The 26,074-nt window shown below is 47.2% G+C and overlaps 1 protein-coding gene across 2 annotated transcripts in view; it reads left to right on the top strand.

The window, feature by feature from the left end:
* Positions 1-17,805, top strand: part of LOC138566221 (phosphatidylinositol 4,5-bisphosphate 3-kinase catalytic subunit gamma isoform-like) — a 152,188-nt gene extending 134,383 nt beyond the window's left edge. For both annotated transcript variants that reach the window (XM_069643280.1, XM_069643279.1), the window contains one exon: positions 14,041-17,805. In XM_069643280.1, coding sequence (XP_069499381.1) covers positions 14,041-14,304 — 264 coding nt within the window. In that variant the 3' untranslated portion in view covers positions 14,305-17,805. The remainder of the gene's footprint in view (positions 1-14,040) is intronic.
* Positions 17,806-26,074: the final 8,269 nt, after the last annotated feature.

The following is a 26,074-nucleotide window of genomic DNA, read 5'->3' on the forward strand; positions in this document are numbered from 1 at the left end:
CATATCCCCCCACGTATAAACACCCCATCTCGCCCAGTATCTCGCCACTTGCATATCCGTTTCACTTTTACAGACATCAGCAGCTAATGGGGTCTCGGGTGAGTAGGGCTGCCCAAGCTTCATCAGCACCTTGGTTCTATTCCACACCAGTCTACCCAGCAGTACAATCATGGAGACCCTGCCCAGGCATTTTAGTGGTACCCACAGTACTTCCTTCAGTTGTATTGGAGTTACCAACTGCCGCAGCAGAGCAATCTCTGACGTGGCCTCTTCTGAAAGCCATCTAGCCACGAAACTGAGTTACGCCGCTAAGTAGTATTCCTCCAAGTCTGGTAACTGGATCCCTCCCTCCCGGTTTGGGAGAGTTAACGTGATCAGCGTCAGTTTGGTTTTAGGATCTATGCTGATTAACAGAAAATGATCCTAGGGGAATGCTGATAAATAGCTGATGTCCTCTGAGGCTGTGCTAGTAAATAGGTGGTGGTCTTAGGATCTATGCTGATTAATAGAAAATGATCCTAGGGGAATGCTGATAAATAGCTGATGTCCTCTGAGGCTGTGCTAGTAAATAGGTGGTGGTCTTAGGATCTATGCTGATTAATAGAAAATGATCCTAGGGGAATGCTGATAAATAGCTGATGTCCTCTGAGGGGTATCAGGTAATAATATTCCTATATATGTGGTCGTCGTATATAATGTCACCGGGAGAAGTTTGTGACAACATTATATAGAGAAACCAGTGATGAGGTCAACTTTGGACATCGATGTGACCCATCCTAAACTGATGACCACTTGAACTATCTGTTGTTGTGGCTTTTCATATATATTTATTATATATCTCTTTCTCTCTCTTTTTTATGAAGACAATAAGTAAATCAATTGTTATGACTTTTTAGGATAAAGTTGTACCTTGCATGTATTATTGTGATGGATGTATGAATGGTTATTGGATGCCTGTGTACGAATGAGATGGATTATATGTGAAACTATGTGAAATTATGTGTTCTTAATTCCTTTCCTGCGATGTAAAATTATTGAGTGCTATGATTAATTCTCGATTAAAATTTGATATTTAAATAATGGATCAGGTTCAATTAAATTTCTTGATTCCTTCTGTCTCCAAAATTGTATCCTCTGGTTTTCTTCCGTAATTAGTAATGTACTAATACCCTGACCCAGAGTGTGGGGTTTCCTGTGTCCTTCAGATAAATATATAAACATTATATAGGTGACCATATATATAGGGACAGGGGCAGAGAGGGTTGCAGGGGTGTTCCCCGCTCCCCATGAAAAATAATTAAGGGTTTGGGGGTGCAGGGGTGTCCCCTGCATGTTCCATGTAATAATGTCCCCACAAAAAACGCCAATTTTTTGTCGATTTCTTTGCATGGCAATATTTTTCAGGGGACATTATTACATGGAACCCTCTGAGGCTTTGCTAGTAAATAGATGGTGGTCTCAGATTTATGCTGATTAACAGAAAATGATCCTAAGGTAATGCTGTTAAATAGCTCATGTCCTCAGAGGCTGTGCTAGTAAATAGGTGGTGGTCTTAGGATCTATGCTGATTAACAGAAAATGATCCTAGGGGAATGCTGATAAATAGCTGATGTCCTCCGGGGCTGTGCTAGTAAATAGGTGGTGGTCTTAGGATCTATGCTGATTAACAGGAAATGATGTGGGGATGTTCTGCTCGCACTTCCTGATTTGCAGACCTGCTCGTCTTGGCCACACCCCCTTGATATAAAAGGAGAAGGGACATCCTGGTGGGTGAAGCACGCGGGGTGGTGTTTTGCTTGCACTTCCTAAATTCCGGACCTGATTGCCTTGGCCACGCCCCCCTGGACATAAGAGAGGGGAAATCCTGCAGGGTGAAGCCGTGGGGACAAGGGCATGGGCGGTGTTGTGCATCCACAGGGTGTTAGGCATCTGCGGTAAAGGTTGCCGCTAACTCACCACAACACACTGTTCATCAGAAGAAGAGTGTTGTTGCATCTGTACAATAAGGTGAGGAGCCGCACAAAGGGGGGTTTAATTGAGCTGTTAGCCCTCCTATCGAACGCCAGCTAGCTCACCCCTGCATCGTCATTGTCGCTGCTATGGCTGACACGGAGACTGCCACCTCCTACCTTTACAAAGTTTCCCTCTGTTTGCCAAGCCAAAGAGGAAAGTCTTGTCAAAACAGGTTCACCCCTGTTCCTCCAAAACAATCAAGGACCACATTGACACCCTGGCTCCTGTTCTGGCTGACTTCTGCAACCACTCCTCCACCACTGGAGTCTTCCCTTCCCCCCGAGGCACACTCTTGTGCACCCTCTTCTTAAGAAACCCTTTGCTAACCCTTCCTGCCCGGCTAACTATCGCACAATCTCCATCACTTCTTTCCGAAGAGGAAATTCTTAACAGATAAACGTAATCTGGTGGAATTGCCCATAACAGGTTCGGCCCACAGCTGCACCAAGAAGCAGCTTCGAAGCCCTATTAAGATCACAGGCGATGCCTACAGCTTGATCAAGCAGATCAACCACTTTCTTGAAAGTACTTTGTACATTGTGTGGTGCAAAACTACGGATCATACCTCAGAGGACAACCCACCCGCTTGTAATAGTGACAGAGGGCATCATGGGGCGATGGTATGTAGTGGGGGGCTTTGGGGGTTGGACCATATTGCGACCAGCCCTGTCATTTGCAGACTGTCTCCACATGGATTGGCCCAACTGAGTGGGGGTCAACCTGGGTAATGGCAAACTAGGGGCCCAAAAGCATACTGCCCCCATACCTGCAGCTAAAGATTATTCCTCCCCCACCCCCATGCCTTCTATCCTGAAGAATCCTCTAGAAAACATGCCCCTAGTGATTAGCCTGATACCGACAGAGTGCAAAAGCCTGTAACATCCAGCCTGGAGGGCACCAAAGATGCTAGACCCCTGAAATCTGCGTCAGACCCTCCTAAAGGGACATAGGGCCCCCAGCCTTGAGGCCAAGTGGCCCATCAGCATTGAGAGACTTTGAATACCTATATTGTCAGTTGAGGCATTCACTGCCACTTTCTCACCCCCGACTCCTCCCTTGGCTGACTCACACCCTGACACAGCCCTTTCCATGCTCCACTCTGCTATTTCTGATACTCTCGATGTTCTTGCCCCTGCTATGAGGGTCTGCTTGAAGCCCAAAGCCAAGTGCAACTCTTGGTACGACTCAGACCTCATCGCCCTTAAACGCAAGTGCAGGGTGGCTGAGAGGAAATGGCACGCTTCCGGTATACCCTTTGACAAACTGGCCTGTCGCCTGCTACAATTGCAATACCAGCTCTCTGTCCGCACCAAGAAGAGATCCCACATCCAAGCCCACGTCTCTGCAGCATCTAACAACTCGGCTGGCCAATCCTGCTGCAGTCCCCTCCCAGGCCCTATGCACAGCCCTGGCTTCTCAGTTCATCTCTAAAACTGAGGACATCCTGTCCTCTCTCTCTCTTCCTCTCTCCCTCCTCCCTCTACTCCCTGCTCTTCCTCTGGCCCTTCTTTGGCCACCTCTCCTCCCTCCTTCTCTGCCTTTCCCCTGTTCTCTCCAGACAAGGTTTCTAGACAAGTCCGATCTATGAAAGTCTCATCAAAACAGGTTCACCCATCTTCCTCCAAAACCATCAAGGACCACATTGACACCCTGGCTCCTGTTCTGGCTGACATCTGCAACTACTCCTTCACCACTGGAGTATTCACTTCCCCTGAAGCACTCCCTTGTGCACCATCTTCTTAAGAAACCCTCTGCCGACCCTTCCTGCCATGCTAACTATCCCCCAATTTCCATCACTCCTTTCCTGGGCAAACCTCTTGAAAAGCTGGCCATCTCCCAGCTTAATCTTCACACTGAATCTGTTGGTTATCTCCATGACCATCGGTCTGGCTTCAGAGCTGCCAGAAGCACAGAAACTGCTCTCTTGAACATCTGTGAAGACCTGCTCTCCAACCTTGATTACAACACCCCCTGTGTCTTCATCGTACTTGATCTCTCTTCTGCATTTGACACGGACAGCCATGCCATCCAGCTCAACCTTCTGTGTGATAACCTGGGTATCACTGATCAGGCCCTGGCTTGGCTGACTTCTTTCCTCTCCGATCGACCTCCAGGTCCTACTTGGGTCCTTCTCCTCTATCTCAATCTCTACTTGTGGTGTTCCTCAGGGGTCTAACCTCTCTCCCTGGCTGTTCAACCAATACCTGGCACTTCTTGCCCACCGCCTTGACGCTCTCTGCCCCAACTTTCACTGCTATGCGGATGACACTCAACTCATTTTCAGGCTCCCTTCCGCCACCTCTTTTCCTTCTCTCATCTCTGACTGTCTGTCTTCTATCCAGGAGTAGTGTGCCACCAATGATCTCCGCCTTAATGCCAGCAAGACTGAGATTCTCCTCATCAGCACACCTGCTCCCTCATTTCCTGTCACTCTCTGGCTGGCCTCTCTTGGCCCTCTTCCTGCTCCCACCTTTGAAGCTAAAAACCTTGGGGTCATCTTCAACTCCGCCCTCTCCTTCTCTTCTCACATCTCTGATGTCTCTTAGAAGTCACACTACCAGCTGCAACTCCTCAGAGGTATTCTTCCTTTCCTCTCCTTCCTCCAGAAACTCACTGTCTCCAGAGCTCTGGGTCTCTCTAGACTGGAATACTGCAACAGCCGCTTTCTTAAAATCTGCCTACCTCTACTCTCCGCCCTCTGCAACTCATCCAAAACAGGACTGCGACACTTGTCCTTGCCCTCAAGCCCAGGGATTGTATCTCTCCAGGACTGAAATCTCTGCACTGGCTCCCAGTGGCAGTGAGTATTAAATTCCAAACCCTCTGCATTGTCCACAAGGCATTCTGGGGCCTGACCCCTCAATACCTTCAACTCTCTCTTCCTAAATATCTTCCTTCTCGAGCGATTCGCTCTTCCAGCTCCAACTCCCTCAGGGTCACCCGCTTCTCCAAGCAACGAGTTGGTGGTAGATCTCTTTCTTCTGCTGGTGCCTCCCTCCGGAACAGCCTCCTGACTTCTCTGAAACTTGAGGAGAACCATCTCCGGTTCCGGAAGCACCTCAAGACCTTCCTCTTTGCTTCTGCTTTCTCTCCGCCTCTCCCCTGCTCATCTCCTGGCTGAAACCAAATCTGTACTGGTTACCTGGCTACACTCTGATCTCGGGCCCAGGCCCCTTCCACGCCAGATGCACACCTGCACTGCAACCCTGGAAACCCTTTCACTCAGGGACTGTTGTATCCCTCCAGCCCCTCCTTACCAGCACTTGACACCAGATGTCTGCACTTACCCTTGCACTTGCCACCAACTGGCCGCACTTTTTATTAATTGTCTTTATTATTCTACTGTTTATCCTATGCACTGCACTGCCCCCTTTCCCTTTCCCCCGCACTTTTCCCCTTGCCCCCTCCCCTGCAATTGCGCAATCTCAATGACACCTGGCCTAGTAAAATTGTTGCCTGTCCTCCCTCTGTACCCCCTCCCTTGCCTCGTCGTGCCTTGAAACACTTGTGTATAGGCGCGTTATAAATGCCATATCATATCATATGGCTATGTCTGTCGTTAATGCGAGCTATCTATTCTAATTATGATTAACAGGTGATGTTCCTAGGGGAGTGCTGATAAATAGCCCATGTCCTCAGTGGCATCGATAGTAATCAGGTGGTGGTTTTAGGGTCTATGCTGATTAACAGGTGATGTTCCTAGGGGAGTGCTTATAAATAGCCCATGTCCTCAGCCGCTTCGATAGTAATCAGGTGGTGGTTTTAGGGTCTATGCTGATTAACAGGTGATGTTCCTAGGGGAGTGCTGATAAATAGCTCATGTCCTCAGTGGCTTCGATAGTAATCAGGTGGTGGTCTGAGGGTCTATGCTGATTAACAGGTGATGTTCCTAGGGGAGTGCTGATAAATAGCCCATGTCCTCAGCCGCTTCGATAGTAATCAGGTGGTGGTTTTAGGGTCTATGCTGATTAACAGGTGATGTTCCTAGGGGAGTGCTGATAAATAGCTCATGTCCTCAGTGGCTTCGATAGTAATCAGGTGGTGGTCTGAGGGTCTATGCTGATTAACAGGTGATGTTCCTAGGGGAGTGCTGATAAATAGCCCATGTCCTCAGCCGCTTCGATAGTAATCAGGTGGTGGTTTTAGGGTCTATGCTGATTAACAGGTGATGATCCTAGGGGAATGCTGATAAATAGCTCATGTCCTCAGTGGCTTCGATAGTAATCAGGTGGTGGTCTGAGGGTCTATGCTGATTAACAGGTGATGTTCCTAGGGGAGTGCTGATAAATAGCTCATGTCCTAAGTGGCTTCGATAGTAATCACATGGTGGTCTGAGTGTCTATGCTGATTAACAGGGGCTGTTCCTAGGGGAATGCTGATAAATAGCTGGTGTGCCTGTGGGCAACCAACGACGGATGCCCTTTAGTTTTGTTGTCACAAATAGTTGATTATCTTAGAGGATGGGCCAGATAAATACTACTTATTTTAAGCAGCTGTGCTAATAAGCAAGTGGCGGGTAGGGGTTATGTTAACAGGAGATTGTCTTAGGGGGTTTCCCCCTCTCTCTGTCCCTCTGCCCCACTTTTACTCTCCCTTTCACTCTCTCTATATCCCTTTCCTTCTATCGTTGACTCATCTCTTTGTCATATCTCATTTTGTCCCTTGTGAGTCATTCCTTCACGTTTCTTCATTTAATAACTTGCCTGACTCGTCACAAGAACATGTTATTTATTATTAGTGATCACTTGTAACATTAATATTTCAACGGGTGTGCTACTATATCCTAATTACTAGCTGTTCATCATATATCTATGCATGTGTATGTAGCCCTTGCATAAAAAGTGCATGTGCAGAGCTGGTGCTATGCCGTATGCAGTGATAAAATTGCGGCAAAAATGTTGCCTGTGCAAAAAATCACGGCAGAAATGCTGTGGTATGACCCGGTAAAGGTGTACCCCATTATACCATTTAAGGCGAGCAGCGGTTACGGGGGTGTCTCCTCTTCCCTTAAATGGTATAATTGGTCCGGGAGTTGCGGGGGTGTCCCTTGCATCCTTTACATGGATTGTGGTGGCAAAACCACTGCCTTTTTGCCGCGATATTTTGCGTTCACGCCCATTTTTGCCACGATTTTAACACAAGGAACCTGCTATGCTGTTCTAAGCACTACTGTGGGACCAATAAAGAGCTGAGAAAGCGAGACCTGTGAAATAAACCTCTAAAGGAAACACTGCGGGAGTAACCTGTTGAATACGCAGGTGGCCACACCTCCATGCTAGTGGCATCCGCCTGTTCTCTATCAAGGCAGTGTCATCCTGGGCGAGAATGGCGAGTTTGACATGTAGGTATGTGAAAAAGCAAAGTGCAACAGGTGGGGACAGGTAGAGGTTAGTGGGAAGAAGAATTGCCCTGCAAGTTTTAAAGGGGGCTAGCAGCACCACCAGCCAGAAATATAAGGAGGACTAGCAGAACGATTGAAGAGATTTCGAACAAAAAACACAACCCATGTTCTTAAACCCTAAAAGGTAGACCACCCTATATTCCTTTTCCTAGAAACAAACCAGCATGATAGCCAAGACGAATAATTGAATCAAGAGGATAACATGCATCCCACCAAACATGTACTACATGGTCTCTGAACCCAAATTGTATCTGTGTCTAAAACTAACACCCCCCCAAAATGGGAACTTCAGCCCGCATTACAAACCCTAGAAAACCCTAGAAAACCTCATTACGCTGTACTCGTGGATAATCATATTGCTGAGTATTAGCCCACCCTAAACCTGCAGTCTGCAACGAAAAATTCAACATACCCAAAGGGGGCACAACATTAAAAGACAAACGACTGTTGGCTGCTTACTTGTGTCCCTGGTGTGGCTCCTGCGGTACTGAATGGTGCTCTCTGTCGTTACTTCATTTCAACCCGCTCTGCCGTGGGTGACCTGTGTCCCTGGTGTGGCTCCTGCGGTACTGAATGCTGCTCTCTGCCGTTACTTCATTTCAACCCGCTCTGCCGTGGGTGATGTGTCCCAGGTGTGGCTCCTATGGTACTGAATGCTGCTCTCTGTTGTCACTTCATTTCAACCCGCTCTCCTGTGGAGGACTTGTGTTCTTAGTGTGGCTCCTGCAGTACTGAATGCTGCTTTCTGTCGTTACTTCATTTCAACCCGCTCTGCCGTGGGTGACTTGTGTCCCTGGTGTGGATCCTGTAGTACTGAATGCTGCTCTCTGCCGTTACTTCATTTGAACCCGATCTGCCGTGGGTGACTTATGTCCCTGGTGTGGCTCCTGCGGTACTGAATGCTGCTCTCTGTTGTCACTTCATTTCAACCCGCTCTCCTGTGGAGAACTTGTGTTCTTAGTGTGGCTCCTGCGGTACTGAATGCTGCTCTCTGTCGTTACTTCATTTCAACCCGCTCTGCCGTGGGTGACCTGTGTCCCTGGTGCGGCTCTTGCGGTACTGAATGCTGCTCTCTGTCGTTACTTCATTTCAACCCGCTCTGCCGTGGGTGACCTGTGTCCCTGGTGCGGCTCTTGCGGTACTGAATGCTGCTCTCTGTCGTTACTTCATTTCAGCCCACTGTGCCGTGGGTGGTGTGTCCCTGGTGTGGCTTCTGCGGTACTGAATGCTGCTCTCTGTCGTTATTTCATTTCAACCCGCTCTGCCGTGGGTGACCTGTGTCCCTGGTGCGGCTCTTGCGGTACTGAATGCTGCTCTCTGTCGTTACTTCATTTCAGCCCACTGTGCCGTGGGTGGTGTGTCCCTGGTGTGGCTTCTGCTGTACTGAATGCTGCTCTCTGTCGTTACTTCATTTCAACCCGATCTGCCGTGAGTAACGTGTCCATGTTGTAACTCCTGCATTACTGAATGCTGCTCTCTGTCGTTACTTCATTTCAACCCGCTCTCCACAGGTGACTTTGGTGAGCAGGGTTCCTCGCAAGCCCTCATGAGTGAGGGTGAAGAAGCAGTTCTCCCTTAGGTGGGAGATGAAGAGAATGGGCCTCATTACAGGTCCGGCAGTAACCGTGCTGGTAAAACCAGCAGGTAGCCGCTGGACCCATAAACAGTTACTGGCGCCTGACTTGCCAGTAACACCGGGGTATTACAACCCCGGCAGCCGGAAAGTCAGACCCCGGTAAAATGTTGTTCCCCATTCCTATAGAGTCCCGTAGGACTCTATAGGAATGGGGACCAGGGAAACACTGGCACCGGCAATAACGGTGCCAGTGCTTCCGTGAAACTCTGTGGGTGTGTGCCAGTCCGCTCTGCAGGTCAGCCTGCCGGGCGGGAGGGCACCCGCCCAGGGAGGGCACCCGCCCATCAGAGTTGTGCTTTGCCGGTCCGGAAACAACAGTGCCGATAAGTTTACCGGCACAGTTGTTCCCAGACTGGCAAGGTTGTAATAAGGCCCATTGGACCTCATTACAAGTTTGGAGGTAGCCTTGCCTGTAATGCAGGCAGGCTACCTCTAAACTTGCAAAGAAATCTGGCACCCGCGAATGGGCAATTATCGGGTCATTACGGCCCAGCCGGACCCGGTAATTGCCCATCTGCAGATGCTGGAATATGATGCTCCCCATTCACATTCGAGCCACATAGGGCTCAATGGGAATGGGGAGATCGGATGCACCGGCACCGTTCATAACGGCGCCGGTGCATCCGACATGCTGTGCTCGCGTGTGCCTTTCAGTCCGCCATGTCTGACCTGGTGGACTGAAAGGCACCCGCGAGCACAACTCATAGTTTGCCGGTCCGGGAACTACGGTACCAGCAAGCTTACCGGCAGCGCTGTTTCCGGACCGCCAAGGTTGTATGTTTTAGGTAACTTCACTTTGGTAGAAACCTGCTGGCCACGAGTGTCTTAGGGACCCTATTTGTTTGCTTCTTTCCATTTCTTTACTTCTAATAATAATTATTTTGTTAGACACGCCCCATACCTGCAAACCATGGCTTGCATTGGGGCTTCTCTTGATTTACTTTCAGTTTTCAGCTCCTTTTTCCTTTATTAGTTTGAGCGATTAGGTGTCGCTTGCAACACTAAGCTGAAACTTTTGCATTGGAGTACAGATAGGGGATACGATGAGGCATACACAGTCTGTATGTGTATGGTTATTTTCCCACCTATTGACTGCCCATGGCCATGATAATCCCTATGACCATGCCCACACAGTTCCTGCCCCTGCCCACCCAAGACACCTCCTCACGGGAACTCTGAGTTCTCTTTAAACAAGCCCTACCATCAATATTTGCACTCAAAGTGCCTAACAGTATTCTTTTCAGAGCAGTATTCAGAGAATTAATGACATAACTGGATTTGTAAACCCGCTACTGGTGTAATAAAAATGTCTTAACCAGGTCTGCCTTCAGCCGCTCAATTTAAAAGCACTCTGTGTGTCCTTCACTGAAGTCCTATTAAAAACAAGCGTTCGCAAAGTCATCCGTTTTGCTTTGTGTTATTAGGTCTTTTCCAGACACTGCTATTAGATGCCCAGGTTCTTTTTGCAGCTGCTACCATCAATGGCCAGTTAATACCACTACAGCAGTGCCTGGCAAGTGCCTTTCCCATGTCTACACAAAGGCCCACACTGTTGGCATTGCCAGTACTTGTCTTTCCTCTTGCTGCCACTGCAAGCGGCGGGTGACATTGAGGTGATCTTTTCCTTCTCTCTGGCGCCCATGCAAGTCGTGAGTGATTTGAGGCCAGAATGTCTTCCTTTCACTTCCTCCTTTTTCTTAAAGGCATCCCACAGACATCGAGTGGCTCTAGGGCTGACAGCAATTTCTAATCTGCATGTTTTAGCCACTGATGCAGAGGCAACTCTGATAAATGCTCTCTACAAAGAGTGGCTATGAGGGGAAGCTGGGATGTTCAGTTTTAGGAGAGGAGCGGCCGAGATGGGAATGCCAGGGTTTAGGATTGTGCGTTTGAGGCTGTGTATGTGCCTGAGTACTCTCTCTCTCTCTCTCTCTCTCTCTCTCTCTCTCTCTCTCTCCCTCTCTCTCCCTCCCTTTCTCTCTCTCTCTCTCTCTCTCTCTCTGTCTCTCTCTCTCACTTTCTCTCTCTCTCTCTCTCTCTCTCTCTCTGTCTCTCTCTCTCCCTTTCTCTCTCTCTCTCTCTCTCTGTCTCTCTCTCTCTCCGTCTCTCTCCCTCTCTCTTGCTCTCTCCCTGCAGTCTTTCTCTGTCAAATCTCTCTCTCTCTCTCTCTCTGTTTCCCTCCCTGCAGTCTTTCTCTGTCAAAATCTCTCTCCCTCCCTCTCTCTCTCTCTCTCTCTCTTCATCTCTCTCTCCCCCTCTCTCTCTCTCTTTCACTCTCTCTCTCTCTCTAATAAGAATGTTACTGAGCAAAGTACATTATGCAAATCTTGAATAACCATATAACTTATTTTCCAAAGACAGTGGACCTCATTACAAGTTCGGCGGTAGCCTTGCCAGTAAAACCGACAGTCTGCCGCTGAACTTGTGAATTATTCCGGCGCCTGGCAATGGGGAAATACAGTGCCATTACAGCCTTGGAGGACCCTGTATTTCCCCCTTGCCAGGCGAAAAGGCACCCGCGAGCAGAACTCGTAGTTTGCCAATCTGGTAACAATGGTACAGGCAAGCTTACTGGTACCGTTGTTACCTGACCGGCAAAGATGTAATGAGACCCAGTCTTGTACACATTCATGATGAGAAATGTGAATGGAACAAATAGAACCAAAGAGAGTTCTTGGCTGCTTTGCATAAAATCATAGAGCATTTTGGGAATACAAGACTCACGACAGATCTTTATATTTGAAAACTATATCCTTGATAAAGGGGTTGCATGCTTGACTCACTATGTACATAGTTCACACTGGACTTGGTGCTCATTTCATTTTTCACAACACTCACCCTAACATTAAAATGTTTGTAACAATGAACCTTCGATTGTCATTCGGACAGTCTAAGGCAGTAGCTATGAGGATGAAGTGGTTTTCTTCTAGTTTTTGGATAATTTTAAAGAGAAGGTGCTGGATCTCAGTGTGAAAATGCCATGTCCCCAAATTACAGAGAACCTTAGTGATTTATACATGGAGCATATTGCGTTGGTGACAGTTAGGAGTAAGTTGTACTGTGTTTTGCCTTGCTTATAAATATAGGTCAATTCGACAAGTGTCCCCCCCAACAAAATAAACCTGACTTGTTTAGTGTGGAATCGTCCAGAGGGTGGGGGGTTAATTACAGTTTCCCATTTCATTGTGTTTGGACCAATTTTTCCTCTCAACTACAGCCAGGCTTGCTGGACAGATTGGCGGAAGTGCTTCACAAGGACCGCCCATCTGCTCCGACTTATAATCCTTTTGTTGTTTGGAGGAAATCCTTCCAGAATCTTCAAAAGTGCCAAAACATGGATTCATGATACCTGGGTCCTCCTATTAAAATACACTGACCCTTATATCACTTTTGGGCCACACAATTGGCTGGTTGGGTTGTGATTCACAAGTCCATTTTTGGGGATCCCAGGTCCCTAGCCTGGAAATCCAGTAAGGGCCACTCAGATTGAAACTGTCTAATCTGGTTGTAGGCAGGGAGAAACCATTTTATTAGTGGGCCACCGTTGTGGCCCACTGACATTTTTCAGAGTCGAGCCACTGCTGCAAAACCTTTTAAATGGCTTAGATTGGGGCCCATTTGCGGTCACCCCGACCCTAGTAAGGGCGAAAGGGGGCGAGGGGGACACCCAGAGTGGTCCAATATGCCTCAAAAATATTTTTTAAAAGGCGGTTAGGCTTCAGTCGAATTGGGTTCAGCGTGTCCCAGTGGACACTCTTAAGGGCTTGAGTGGGCGAAGTTAAGGGCCTTTGCCCACTCTGGCGAGGACCAAGGACAGGCCTTGCATAGAGATACATAGGTCACAGGCCATGGCAAGTGGCCACTCAGCTAGGTGAGGTGAGGCGGAACCTATGGAAAGTCCAAAGCCACACGAAGAAGCCCAGCTGCCATGCCCAGCTAGTCTGTCAGGTGTTTCTGGGACTGACCGGGCAGATCAGAAGAGAATGTTTCTCTCAAGGACCCACTGGCCATGGCCGCAGGCTGTAGCAGTGGGCAAGTTGGGTCGTTGGGAGGTTCCTCGACAGGGCCGAAGGCCATACACAGTGGGGTTTGAATTCCAATAGGGTGCAATGTGAGACAAGTTTTCGTTTGGAGTGTTAAAGAGTTTTTCTCTTGTCTTAATGTTGGCAATCCCAACCTTAGTCCTTAGTGGATGTTACATGTTGTGTGTGTACCTTTACGGTTGAATTCCCAATCTTTGTAGACTTCAAGTGCCAGATTACAGAACTGTTGCACCTGTCAAATCTAATTATGCATGGTATTAACAATAGGGTCTTAGTAGGAAACCTTTGCATTATTACAAGGTATTAGCAATAGGGAAAAGTTTGCCTTAAGGACAATTAGGCGGTAATGGAATTACTGCCACTTTTCACGCTCCGCCATACATCGAGCATGGCCTGGGAGTGGGGGATTTACCTGCAGCATCATGCCGGAGGTAAATCCTCCCACTTTCCCCTGAAAATCTGCAAAATCGGCAGAATTATCACGGAAATACAGCCACCGGTAATTCTGACAAAAATACCCCCGTAGAGTCCAATGCACTCTCTCAGAAAATGGGGATTAACTATGCCACCAGCACTTGCAAATCCAGTGGTAATTCCGCCGGACCAAGTGGCGGTAACGGTAATTCCGTTGGCCAGTATTCCATCGGATTTACCACTGAAATGCTGCCCAACTCGTAATGAGGTTCAATATATTTATATCTTAAAACAGAAAATCCTGATATAACTATCTCACCTGTTCATGGTTTCTCTCCAGCACTCATGATGTGATATGATATGACATTGCATTTATATGCGCCTATACACAAGTGCTTCAAGGCGCGTGTTTCATGTGGGGCAGTGTAAGACACAGAAATGCTTGCGATGTATTCTTGTAATGTTGTGGGGCTGGATGGATTGTGTTCTCTCACACCAGGCTCCTCTTACAAGTCTCTTTTCTCTGTCCTTAGGATATCTGCACTCAGGCGTACATCGCTCTACGCTCACACTCCCAGCTCCTGGTCACGCTCTTCTCCCTGATGATGCTGACGGGACTCCCCGAGCTGTCCAATGACGCGGACCTCCACTACCTGAAGGAGGCTCTGGCTCTAGGGAGAGGAGAGGACTTCGCCAAGAAGCATCTGCTCTACCAGATCTCCATCTGCGAGAACCTGAACTGGACTGTCCAGGCCAACTGGTGGATCCACCTAAAGATTGGCAACAAGCAGAGCTGATAGGGGGATCCAGGGTGCCGGAAGCCAGCCAGGGATCTCCTGGACTCTCAGGCGTGTGCCTGCACTGGACATGAACAAGAAAGGCGACGTGAGATGGTGCGACTCCTGTGGATCACCAGAACCATAGTCTAGCTCGATTCTGTGCAAGCCAGGAGTTCTAAGCAATGGATCTCATAGAACCATGGGATCTGCCCATGCAAGGGAATTGCAGATCCCATCCTGTGTGTTCTTTCATCAGCTGATACTTTCCACACAGACCCTGCAATATCTGGAGGTCGCTCCCCTGATCTGTCGCAGGCTTTTGAATTGCTTCATTGTGTGATTGTTCGCTATTTTGACTGGGAATGTGGCCCATGATTTCAGAGCGATTTCCTAAAATATATATTTTCTGATGTTGCTCTTCAGACTTGCCATTTCTAAGGGCAGGACTCTTTTTGCTCAGTTCATTATGTCTTTATATGTATTTATTCATGTTTAGAAATGTGAATGTCTCCATCCTATCCCTGCCTCGCCTACAATCCATTGGATATTTCGCATGACCCTGGGCTATTCCTCTAATAAGACTTGGCCTGCCCCATATAGATTTCTAGTTTTTTGTCTGTCTCCATAACTCAGAGTTCTGCAACTTTTGGCTTTCCAGATGTTTGGATAATGGATGCTTTGACCCCCCTCCATTGGTCGTGCTACCTAGGGCTGAAGGAGGTTGTATACCAAAACAGCTAGCGAGCCAAAGGTTGTAGACCCCTGACATAACTGGCCCCTTTATTTCATGTGAACTCTGACCAGTGATGTGTACTCTGGTGGTAAAACCTTATTTTGGTTTTGGTTTTAAGCTTTCTCACCTTTCACTCATGGCCAATATCCTTGACTCCTTCTATTGTTGCAAAGTCACAAGAACATTATTTTGACCACTATGATTATTGCATTTGTGTCACACACGAAAACCAAGATCCCCCACATTAATGTATGCATTTGTTCATACATTCATTCATTGATACATTCATGCATTCATTCATTAATTCATTCATTCATTACCATATTTACCAGTGTTTTACCCAATTTTCCTAATCCCTCATCATGTGGAACCCGGAGGCAGACCAAAATGGGAAAGGCTGTGTGGGAGACCCCAGGCAGGGCCACAGTTTTGGACCAGGGAGTTTACAGACCCCACTGCGAGTGTGTTGTGTATGTGCACTGGGACCCCCCTCTGGCAATAACAGGCAGGCCATACAGAAAAGTGGGAACATAAATAAAGGTACCGAAGTCTTTGCGGCAATCAGGGACATATTTCTTACATGCAGAGAAGTAAACTCATTGCCAGAAAGAGAAAGGGAGAGAGAAAGGGGGAGAGAGTGAGAGAAGTGCACAGTGAGGGAGGTGCCCGTTGAGGGAGGTGCACAGTAGTCGTGGCAAAAGGCACACAGTGTGAGATGTAAGAGGTACACAGTGAGAGGCAAGAGGTGCACAGTGAGAGAGGCGAGGGGCACACAGTGAGACAGTGTGATGCTGGAAATGCATCGGAGGGACAGGGCCTCCGTATCCTTGTCCTTTACTGCTTTTTATCTTGTGTTCTGTTGTGTTTTCTGCACAGGAGTCCATTTGGGACTCCTGGCGGTGCAGCTCTCTCTTTTGGTTTGGTGTACAGACCCATGGGACTCCCTTATGGTACCCATGGGTGGGGGTACATCCCTGTGCCCCTCGTGTATGTTTTTGGGCACATGTGTGTGGCCCACAGAGCAGGGTATCGGCTGGTGGCAGCTCCATGCTGAATTTGACAGGTGCCCTGAGTATCCTCCATTTTGGGAATACCCAGGCCCTGCCACTGGAATCAGTTGATTCCTGATAGGTAAATAGATGGCCCCCTGTGGCCTCTTGCTTTCTATTGCCTGTTACCTTGTTTTCCGAAAGTCCTGGGAACCCCTGTCTCTGTCCCTTCCCCCTGACCGGCTGTTTGGTGGAAGGTCCGTATATGGTGTTGTTGTGAAGTTCTGGCCAGACTGGCTGGAGCCTTCCCAATGACTGTATGTTGTGGGTACGCCTGTGGGTGGGACCTGGGTGAATGGAGTGTGTGACAAATATGCATTCTGTGTTGTGGGTGTCTAGTATCTGGTGTTTGACAAAATGACTGAGACAGCCCTGCCCGAAACTGGTATGAATGCAGTGTGGAGTGTTGAATGGCTGAGTACTTGTCCCAATACACATAACTTGTTGTGCGTGTCTGGAGAGGAGTGAATGACCTGAATGCACTATGCACCTGATTGGATGCCTGCCTAAATGAATGCCCTTCTGACTGATTGGTTGCCTGAGTGTGACCCAGCAGAATGAATGGGAGATCAACTAGTATATCTGAGGGCCTCTCACTGCTGGAATTCGTGTTTAGAAGCTGAAGAGAAAATGGAGTTGAAACTGAAGCTTAACCTTGAATCCCTGCTGGACGAGAAGAATTGCTGTTGCTCTCCTTCACAATGTGAAAGCTGCTGTGTCTCCAAGGACTGACCCAGAGAGGACCTGGTAAGGCACCCTCTTCCCGAGCTACGAGGGATGATCATGCACCAGCTGATCTTTGCCAAAGCTCCCCGGTAGACAGACCTACGACAGGCTGCCTACCAGAGACAGGGATCACCGCGGAATCCCAAAGAGAAGCGCCCGGACTGTTGTCCACCACTATCGACGACTGCCGTCGCCGACCGGAGCCACCGTGCTCCCGTTTGCCTAAGAACTCTTGATTCAAGGACGCTCTTGTCCGCATCGTCGCTTGCTTGATCCCGCTGGCGAAGACTAGACCGTCGATGCGCCGAGGAGTATCTGCTGGTGGGTTTCCCACCACCCAAAGACCACAGAGACGCCAAGGACTCGATGCCCTTGCTGGGCCACAGTTCTTCATACCTTTTGTGGTCCAGAACTATCGTCATCGAGGTGCCCCGCACGCCTTTTCCTTGCAGGACGTTTAAGCTTCCCCGTCGACCAGCACTGCTAGGATAGAAGCGGCCACTTCACCGCCGTAGTTCACCGTGTTCTCCGTCAGATGTTCGATGACCCGTGACTCCTGCCTTAAAGGGAGGGCACTCAAGAAGGGCCGTCGATTCCCCAACGATGAACGCTACAATTCCAGGTACATTGGGGCTGTAGAACTATTGTAGAGGGAAATAAGACTCATAGAACAATATATGGACTGGGCTTGTGATACATCTTTGCTTTACAGGTTACCCAGGTGGGGGGATCTCCACACAGAGCTGTGCTTAACGGTAGAGGCCAGTATTCTACCTATTGTTTAAACCATCTTGCTTTCCTTCCTATTTCTATTGCTGGTTTCCTTGTTATTGATTTGTGTGACATTTTGACAGTATAGTTGATGCACTATAATGAGATCTGATAATAATTGTTGTGCCACTTTAGAACTGTATATATCTACCATTGTTGATTTTCTGAGTGCAAAGTGAGTTATTGTGATAGTGTACAACCCCTTGAATATTAATTATATAAAGACTGTGTTTTAACCAATACAGTGTGTGGACATTCCTTTGTGGGGGCTTGGGGACTACACTGTACTTAAGATCCAGCCTGCATCATCTGAGAAGCTAGGCCTTGATTACTCGCCCATTGCTACCACAATAGAGAATCTTGGATGGGGCCCTCTGTGCCTCTCCTCTACCATATAGAGAGCAGAAGTACAGACACCCCCCTCCAGTCTTTACAGACAGGCAAGAGGAACACAGTGAGAGAGGCAAGATGCACACAGTGAGAGGCGGCAGAGAGATGAGCACAGTGAGAGGCGAGAGACACAGTGAGAGAGGCAAGAGGCACACAGTGAGAGGTGCACAATGAGTGAGAGGCTTAGAGTGAGTGGGAGGTGCACGGTGAGGGAGGCAGTGGGGAGCAGGCACAGAGACACAGAGAGAGAGCCAAGGGGGAGCAGGCATAGAGACCCAGAGAGGCAGGGGGAGCAGGGCAGAGAGACACAAAGAGAGAGGCAGGGAGCACAAGGGAGCACAGGGGCATGGGAGAGAGAGAGAGAGCACAGGGGCAAAAGAGAGAGGGAGACAAGGGGGCAAGGCAGGGAGGCCAGGAAAAAAGCTGGGGGAAGCAGGGCAGAGAGGAGAACTTGGTCTGGGGAGAAGATGGGGAAAATGAAGAGAAGACAGGGGAACAATGGTACCTGCTATAAGAGGCCCCTCTGCTCTCAACTCCTCACGGTCAGCACACAGCACTGCTGCAGATATAAAAAGAGCCCCAGCCCAGATCCCCTGTCCACTGAAAATGCTGTTGCTCCACTCCTGCAGAGCCATCCCCACTACCCAACACCAAGAAAGGGGAGGGTAATTATAGGGTCTAGGGAACCAGTTTCTTTGTGGATCCCTGGGGTGAGGAGATGGCATTGCAGGGCAGGTGGGCATACATTCTCAGGTAATTACAGGGTTTGGGACAAGTGGGCCTCCAGAGACTGCCCCACCCCACCTATAATGAACACAAGAAGTGGACTGACAGGGTGTACAACGACAAGCCAGCTGTCACTGGGTAGTGGAGGAGGGTCTCAGGAAATGTGAGTAAAGATTCAGCCCTAGGCAGCATATTACACTGGAAATGGTTTCTGGCTCACAGAGACTAAACAGATTTTCCGACAAGGGGATTTGGCCAGGCCTTTGGCAGGAATGTGATCCCTTTGTCGCTGGCTTAAGCTGGTTGCCTAGGATGGGGACAGGGGTAACTGTTTTTTTTGGATGGAATGAAGTCCCCACAGTGGGAAATGTTCATTTTGCCAGAAACAACCAACTATAGGGATTATGAAGATATCGTGCAGTAGCACCTGGAGCGTATCAAGTGCTAGACGGGCTTACCACAATAACTGATTTCAAGCCCTAATAACTGGAGAGATTCAAAGAATATGGCAAAACACTTTTATCAATTCACTGAAGGAGGGAAATCTGGCAAACATAACAAATCGTAGCTCACACACTCTCAAATACATTTCAGTTACACAAATGCGTTATATGTACATCTGCTATGATGTCATTCTTTGTGTCAAATAGTAAAAACCTATCGGGTGGAGGGATAGGTTAAGAGAACATATATAACTATAGCTTATTTAGGGATTAGCAACATCCCTGGCTGCCCGTTATCTGGTAGGCACGCTTCAGACTACCTCTAACTATGTACAATACAAATAATAGTAGAATAATAGCAGCAGATTAACTTCTGCAACAGTGTATAATCCATCATCGCATAGGCCATCCTGATTGGTTGGTATCTCTTCCAAACTTGGACATTTGACTCGTTAGCAGCATATGAGCAAAACAAAACCAAGGTGTGGAGAACAGCTTCAGACTAACTGCCCACTTGGCTAATTAACCTACCATCTCTCATCAGTTAGGCCCTAAACCAAGGCCTCTTCTTTGTAGTTGACCTTGCTAACTGTCTCTTCCTCTGAACTTGAAAGGGGATGAAAGGTATATTGCTATCTTCATCTGGAGCTTTATGAATAGGCTTTATTTTCTGATCTTGCACCACATGTGAGGAGACCATGATTATATCCATTTTATCCTCCTATTTAGTGCTATTTGATTCAATAATACTCGGTGCTATTACTCTCCTAGGCCTCTGGAGATTAGGTTGCTCTGTCTTGCATATGATTTCTGCATCTCCTGGCACTTCCAAATGTTTACTCCTTTACTTAATCTAAGAGAAACACGTCCTACGTACATGGCTTATCCTCTTTGATTCCTTTTGTGCTTTGCAATTGCTTCTTGCTGTGGCATCCTTGATCCTGAGCCAAGCAAATCTTTGTTCTTGCAAAAATTAATATTTTCAGTGCCTGTCAGCTCTGCGGTCTTGGTCTCTCTCCTTGGGGGTGTAGCTTACTATTATACAAAACCAACGTCCATCTTCTCAACATGGCTGCTTTACTCGCGTTATATTTCCTACATTTAGCCAGCTTCTTTATGTGTAATCTACCTTTCGTTTCTACTGCATCTCTTCTTACTTCGCTTCTCAGTGTATAGGATTTCTTTACATTTGCATAATCAGTTACTTTATTACTTCAGTCACATCTTCATTCTTTAAGTATTTGCATATCGTTTCAGTACGCCCTCGTCTCTTCTCTTCATAATGTCACTTTACACCTGTCAGACTTTGTTTATAGTTCTTCTATGTCCAGTGGTGTCTGCAGACTTCCTTTTTCTACATCAGTTCGAGGGTACATTCAATACGATTGTCTGAGCGCATAACGTCTTTCATATCTTCGATGCAGTATTGGGACGATACCAGGTGTCATGCATAGTGCTTTCTTGCTGTTCTTCCAGTATCATGGAGATGAGGGAGTGGGCTCCATGATTGACGTGTCCATCTGCTTCTCTACAATACAAATATAGTGATCAGGCAATGTTGTAACCAAGTACAGTGAAGCTGAAAGCATTAATGCAATAGTTAAATACCAGACAAAATACCCACACTGGGGAACACGCAAGCACTTGACAGAAATTAACCACAATCATTGATAGCAAAGAAATAGTAGTCAGGGGCGAAAATGCAGTCAAGATGCAAAATACATTTGGAAAAAATGAAAGTCATGCAATACATGTGAGGGGGATATGAGCCATGGTCAAGTATGATCCAGGGGTTGGGCAACAGTTTGATATGAGGCACCAGAGTAGTTTTCAGATGACATATCGTGCAAGCAACCCCACAACATCATCCAAGACATATGAAAGCAGTTTTACAGAGAAGCAGTCTTTTATACACCCAGAAAATCTTTGGATGTATGTATGCTCCAGGGAAGTGATATGAGCAGCATGGTGAAAGATTTAATCAGAGGAGTATGGAACTACAAATCCCTGCTTTGATCCAATGAGTGCACACAGTCCACCATGAAAAGCCAATATCATGTTGTGTTTTTCAGAGCCAGAACTCCCTCTGCTCGGCATCTAATGTTCCCAGCAATCCAGCAGTTTTATTCACCACCACTTCCAGAATTGCCTGCAACCAATGTAGAGCCCAACCTTCTCTCCTGACACCTATCTGTGGTATTAATCTGGTGCCATACAGCTGTGCGTCCATTAGAGGAGTGTATGTTCTCACAGTGTCATGGGATTGTTGTAGATCACAGGCATTTCGAATCTTGCAAGGATGTCTTTCTTTGGTGACCATTATGGCTGGCACCACATGGCCCAGAGTGCAGCTGCCACTCCAGACTTTAGGCAGCTGCTTGTAGGCCTTTCTATCGCAGATCTGGACGAGTTCTTCAGATGCCAACCATGTGTCTCTTGGCTGGCACTCAGGCGAGGGTATCTTGCATACCCGGCAGGCAATGTAAGGTAGAAAGTGGTATCATAGAGAGAGGACATACAGTTTGCTCCATAGCTAGTGGCGTTCATGCAACCAGAGCACTGTGGACTGGCATCTGGTGGTGGTGCCCACATCTTCTGCCCCTTCTTCTCTTTCCCACTTGAAGCACACAGGGAAGGTGTCCTTGTACCATACCTCAGAACCACTTTTTCCAGGTGTGCACTGAGCTTCCCGGAATGGTGGAGGAGATACTGGCAGGTACAGACTGGAGCGGGAACTATGCGACATGATGGTGAGGCATATGGGCACAGATCCAGGAAGTGGTCTGATTGAGTTTGCGGGCTGCCAAATGGCAGATCTGGAGGTCGTCTGTTGACGCAGGAGGGAGGAGCAGAGGGAGCAGAGAAAGTGTGATTAACTGGCTGATAGCAGAAATTACGGATTGGCTTTGGGGACCCACGGGGAGCAATAACACCCAGTTGGAGCAAAGTGTGTGTAGATGAGTCTGAGTCTCTCTGTCCTCCAAGTCTTTTTCGGGAAGCAGATGATACACTTATAATAAAGTATACTTGGTACACTGTAGCCGTATGATGGTTACATTGAGCTATAGATGACATTCAAAAGCGGAACTGTTACTCCTCAAACGCAAGTCTACCTCCAAACATACAATACTACAAATATTGCAACTCACAAATGCAAAAAAGACAAAGGGAAACATATTTACTTTGAGATTAAGCTTGAAACAAAATCCAAAATTAAAAAAAGAAAGAGAAAAAATGTATAAAATAAAATATTACAATTTACAATTATTAAAGTAAAAAAATATATAATTATTAAAATTGAAAATGCTAACATTTAAATTTAAAATGAAAATCAATTAAAATTCGAAAACAAAATCCAAAATTAAAAGAGAACAAAATCATATTAAATAATATTAAAATGTACAATTATTAAAATACAAAACATACACATTTTAAAATAATAAAGTTGAAAATGCCAAAGTAAAACCTTGAAATCAAAATTACATTTCAAAACCTAAAACTTGATTTTTGTTGAAAATTAATATTATTCTAATCATTTAAAAAATATAAAATGTTCACTGTCAAAATACTAAGGTCCAATAAAATCACAGTTCAAGGGACCACAGTCCAAGAAAATAGAGAGACTGGTCACATGCTGGCAGGGTTTCTGAACTGGGTCGAGGGCAAATTTTGGGGAAACAAAATTGTCTATGCTCTGGGGCGCAGTATCCTAGCTCCCCCTGCTGCACTAATGTAAGCTTTGCTGGCCTGGCACAGGTTGTGCCTCGCTGACCTGGCTGTAGATCTGTCTCATGACTGTAGTAAGGTTCTGAAATATGCCAGAACTGAATCATCAGTCAGTGCCAAAAGCAACCTGTTCACAGAGGGAGGAGCTGAAGCCGACAGGGGCATTGTTCCCATCATGCTCTCAAATAGAGAGAGTCCAGCAAAGCGGCTGGCCATGCCTCATATGTACATGAGGGCAAGGGGCAATTCATCTGGTCAACTTAGTCCTGTCTGTGTGCACACATTTACCAGCTTGTAGCTCTGCATTCTTCCTTTCTCTTTACCCCAAGCTTTGTGTTCTATTTCGTTCCTAAGGTAGCCTGCAGTGTGTGTAGCAATTGTGTCAGTTTTGCTACAGGATCTTGTATGGAGATCTGGGGAGAATGGATCAGGGACACAGAACTTGCAACAGCGTGCAGACAAGAGGGTAGGGCAAAAGCGAGAGGGTCAATCGGAGTGCTGTCGTGGGCCAGAAGATACAGTGCACCACAATGATACAGGCACCTTAGATGATATGCCCTCTATTACAGACTCTGGGGCATACAGTAACTCCCCCAGCCTCCATGTGAAGAAGGAGGTTCCTGAATCCACCAGCATCCTGGCATGCCATTTACCTACCTATGCTGTCACGTAGGGGCCACTGGATGGGAAGGGGATGGTTAGGGTGAGGAGTTTGGGTGCCAGGAGTACTTCACCTGTGTCCAGTTCCCATCAAGTTTGAGGGAACTGGAAGGGACTCTGGTCTGGTTGCTGGGTCCAGGGATGCAAGGAAATGCCAGAAGAGGCACCTTGACTGTTTTTACTACTGGCTAGGAGATGATAGGAATTAGTCTGGGATCCAGCCTGGGATTGTCCAGGCTGGGGTGCTGGGCCAGTACCAGCTTTGTGATCTGGAAGTCTAGGCTGAGTGGGGAGCTGAAAGGGACCCAGCGGGTACGGTGCAGGTAGCTGTGATTTGCTCTGAGCAGACAGGGCTGAATCCGCTGAGGACAGTTGAACTTCCAGTGGTCCCATTACTTACAATAGGCACACTGGTCCAGATGCACGCAGTGACCCAACTGGGATGGGCACCAGGCTGGGGGTGGATTATGGCTTGGGACATGCTGAGGCGTGTACTGAGTGCTCTGATAGCCCCAGTACTGGGGGTGCACAAGGGGCATCTGGGAGTGGTGAATGATTCCTCATCTACCTCCCCCGCTAAATTTGTGCTGTCTTCTAGAAGCCCCATGCTTGCCCCCATAGGATTACAGTACAGGGGCTGATGCAATAGGGGCATATACCCAAGGGGCAGGAACTGGGAAGGAAGCAGAATAGCTGGGTGGGGGAGCAAGCGTAGAAAAATCTTGGACATTCTCTTGGGCAGAATGGGTCACTGGGGGCAACACTGGGAACAGGCGGGGACCACAACCATAACTAGGGGTCATTTCTAATTTTCTCTAGATTAGGCTGTTCTAGCTTCCTCTCTAGGGTCACTTGTTCCAGCCACTTCTTCCTCACCACAGACACACTTTGCGGGGACCACAAAGTGTAGGCCTTCCACTGCCTAATTGCTGTGTTTGCTTTCTCCCTTTTAAGAACCTCATGCACCGCAGCTAGGTGAGTCTCATCATGACGCACCCTCATATCTCGTTGACTACGTCACTCTAAAATCATCACAACGATCTCTTAGATCTAGTAGCTCCACCTCGCTGGACATAGCACGATACAAGAGCAAAGGGCAGAAGGCACCAGCTTCTCAGTTGCAGCCCCCGCTCTTTGGAACACTTTACCCACATCTATAACAATTGGACAATCCTACCCTGCTTGTAAAAAGCTGATCGAAACCTGGCTGTTTGACAAATATGAGTAATGCCACCTGCTTTATGCTCATATGCTGGTACCTGTAACTGATACTATTATGTGACTAACGCTGTGATAACTTTGAGTTTGGGTGTTTAACAAATGCTATAAATAAATAATAAAATAAAGGAGCCTTATAGGGGCCAGAACAGTAGGTTCTGACGCTTGGTCTGTTTATGCCATACTGGCATCCACCTGACAATGTCTGGGCCATGCACTATAATAGCCGTGAATGCCACAGGGGATTTGGGGGAAAGGCTCACTCCTGGCTTGCAGAATGTCCCATTCTGACAGGCAGAAAGATGTTGTACACAAACTTAGATTTTTTGACCAATACTAAATCACTACAGGGTGTAGGTCAGCACCAATGAGTCCCTACTATCCAAGTCTGTCGTCCAGAATACCTCTACTGCACTCACAATCGCTCACAGGCACTCACAGATGCACACTCACAGACAGTCAACTAGGGAAGGGGTTGGATGATGAACTGTTGCAGGACAGGTGGCACGGTTGTGCCAAGCTACTGGTCCACTTCCAAAAGGCGAGTCAAGTACAATTCCCAGGGATCCCTGAAAACCTACTCGGATTCTGAGGTCAGGCGGGCACTCTGCACAAAAGAGTTCCAAGAACAGATGATCTCTCGAACAGTACATAAAGTACAGATGATCCTTATGCACTGAACATGTTGCCACATTTTCTGCCCAGTCAGTTGAAATGAGCAAATGTATAGTTATAGCTGCATCGCTAAGGGCACTTATAGGGTACTCACGCCATTTCAGAGGGAAATTATTCTTCGATGTGAATACGTTGTACGCTATGACCTTTAAGATAGAAGGTTTATCTAGGCCAACTAAGGCTTTCCGAAGGAAGGCACATTGTTTCCACGTCACCTGTGAATAAAGTGATGAAAGGCCTAGCTCATAGCGAATTAACGCTATGGGCGTGCCATTTGGCAATTGCAATACTTGTTTCGAATAGATGGACTCTATGCTGTCTCATAATTTGCGTTCTTTCAGCAGACTAGACTCTACACCATATAATAAGATTGGTGTTACTTTCATCTTATAAAACATGATGATGTTTCATTGAGAACTTTCCAAATTTTCTAAAGAGTATTTTAGTTTGAGACACCAAAGATTGCAGTTTGTTTTTCATTTCACATGTCTATTGGATCAAGGATTTTCTGTGTTGAATTACCACACCTAGGTATCTGTACTGGTATACGTTATCAAGTTTACACTGCCGTAAGAGCCATTTGTGATTGCATGTTTTTGACTTCCGTTTAGGATTGCAAATGACTATCTGAGATTGATGAATGTTGATATTTAAATTATTGGCCTGAGCAT

Source organism: Ambystoma mexicanum, chromosome 2p (genome assembly GCF_040938575.1).
Source record: "Ambystoma mexicanum isolate Mex_15411 chromosome 2p, UKY_AmexF1_1, whole genome shotgun sequence".
Lineage (NCBI taxonomy): Eukaryota > Metazoa > Chordata > Amphibia > Caudata > Ambystomatidae > Ambystoma > Ambystoma mexicanum.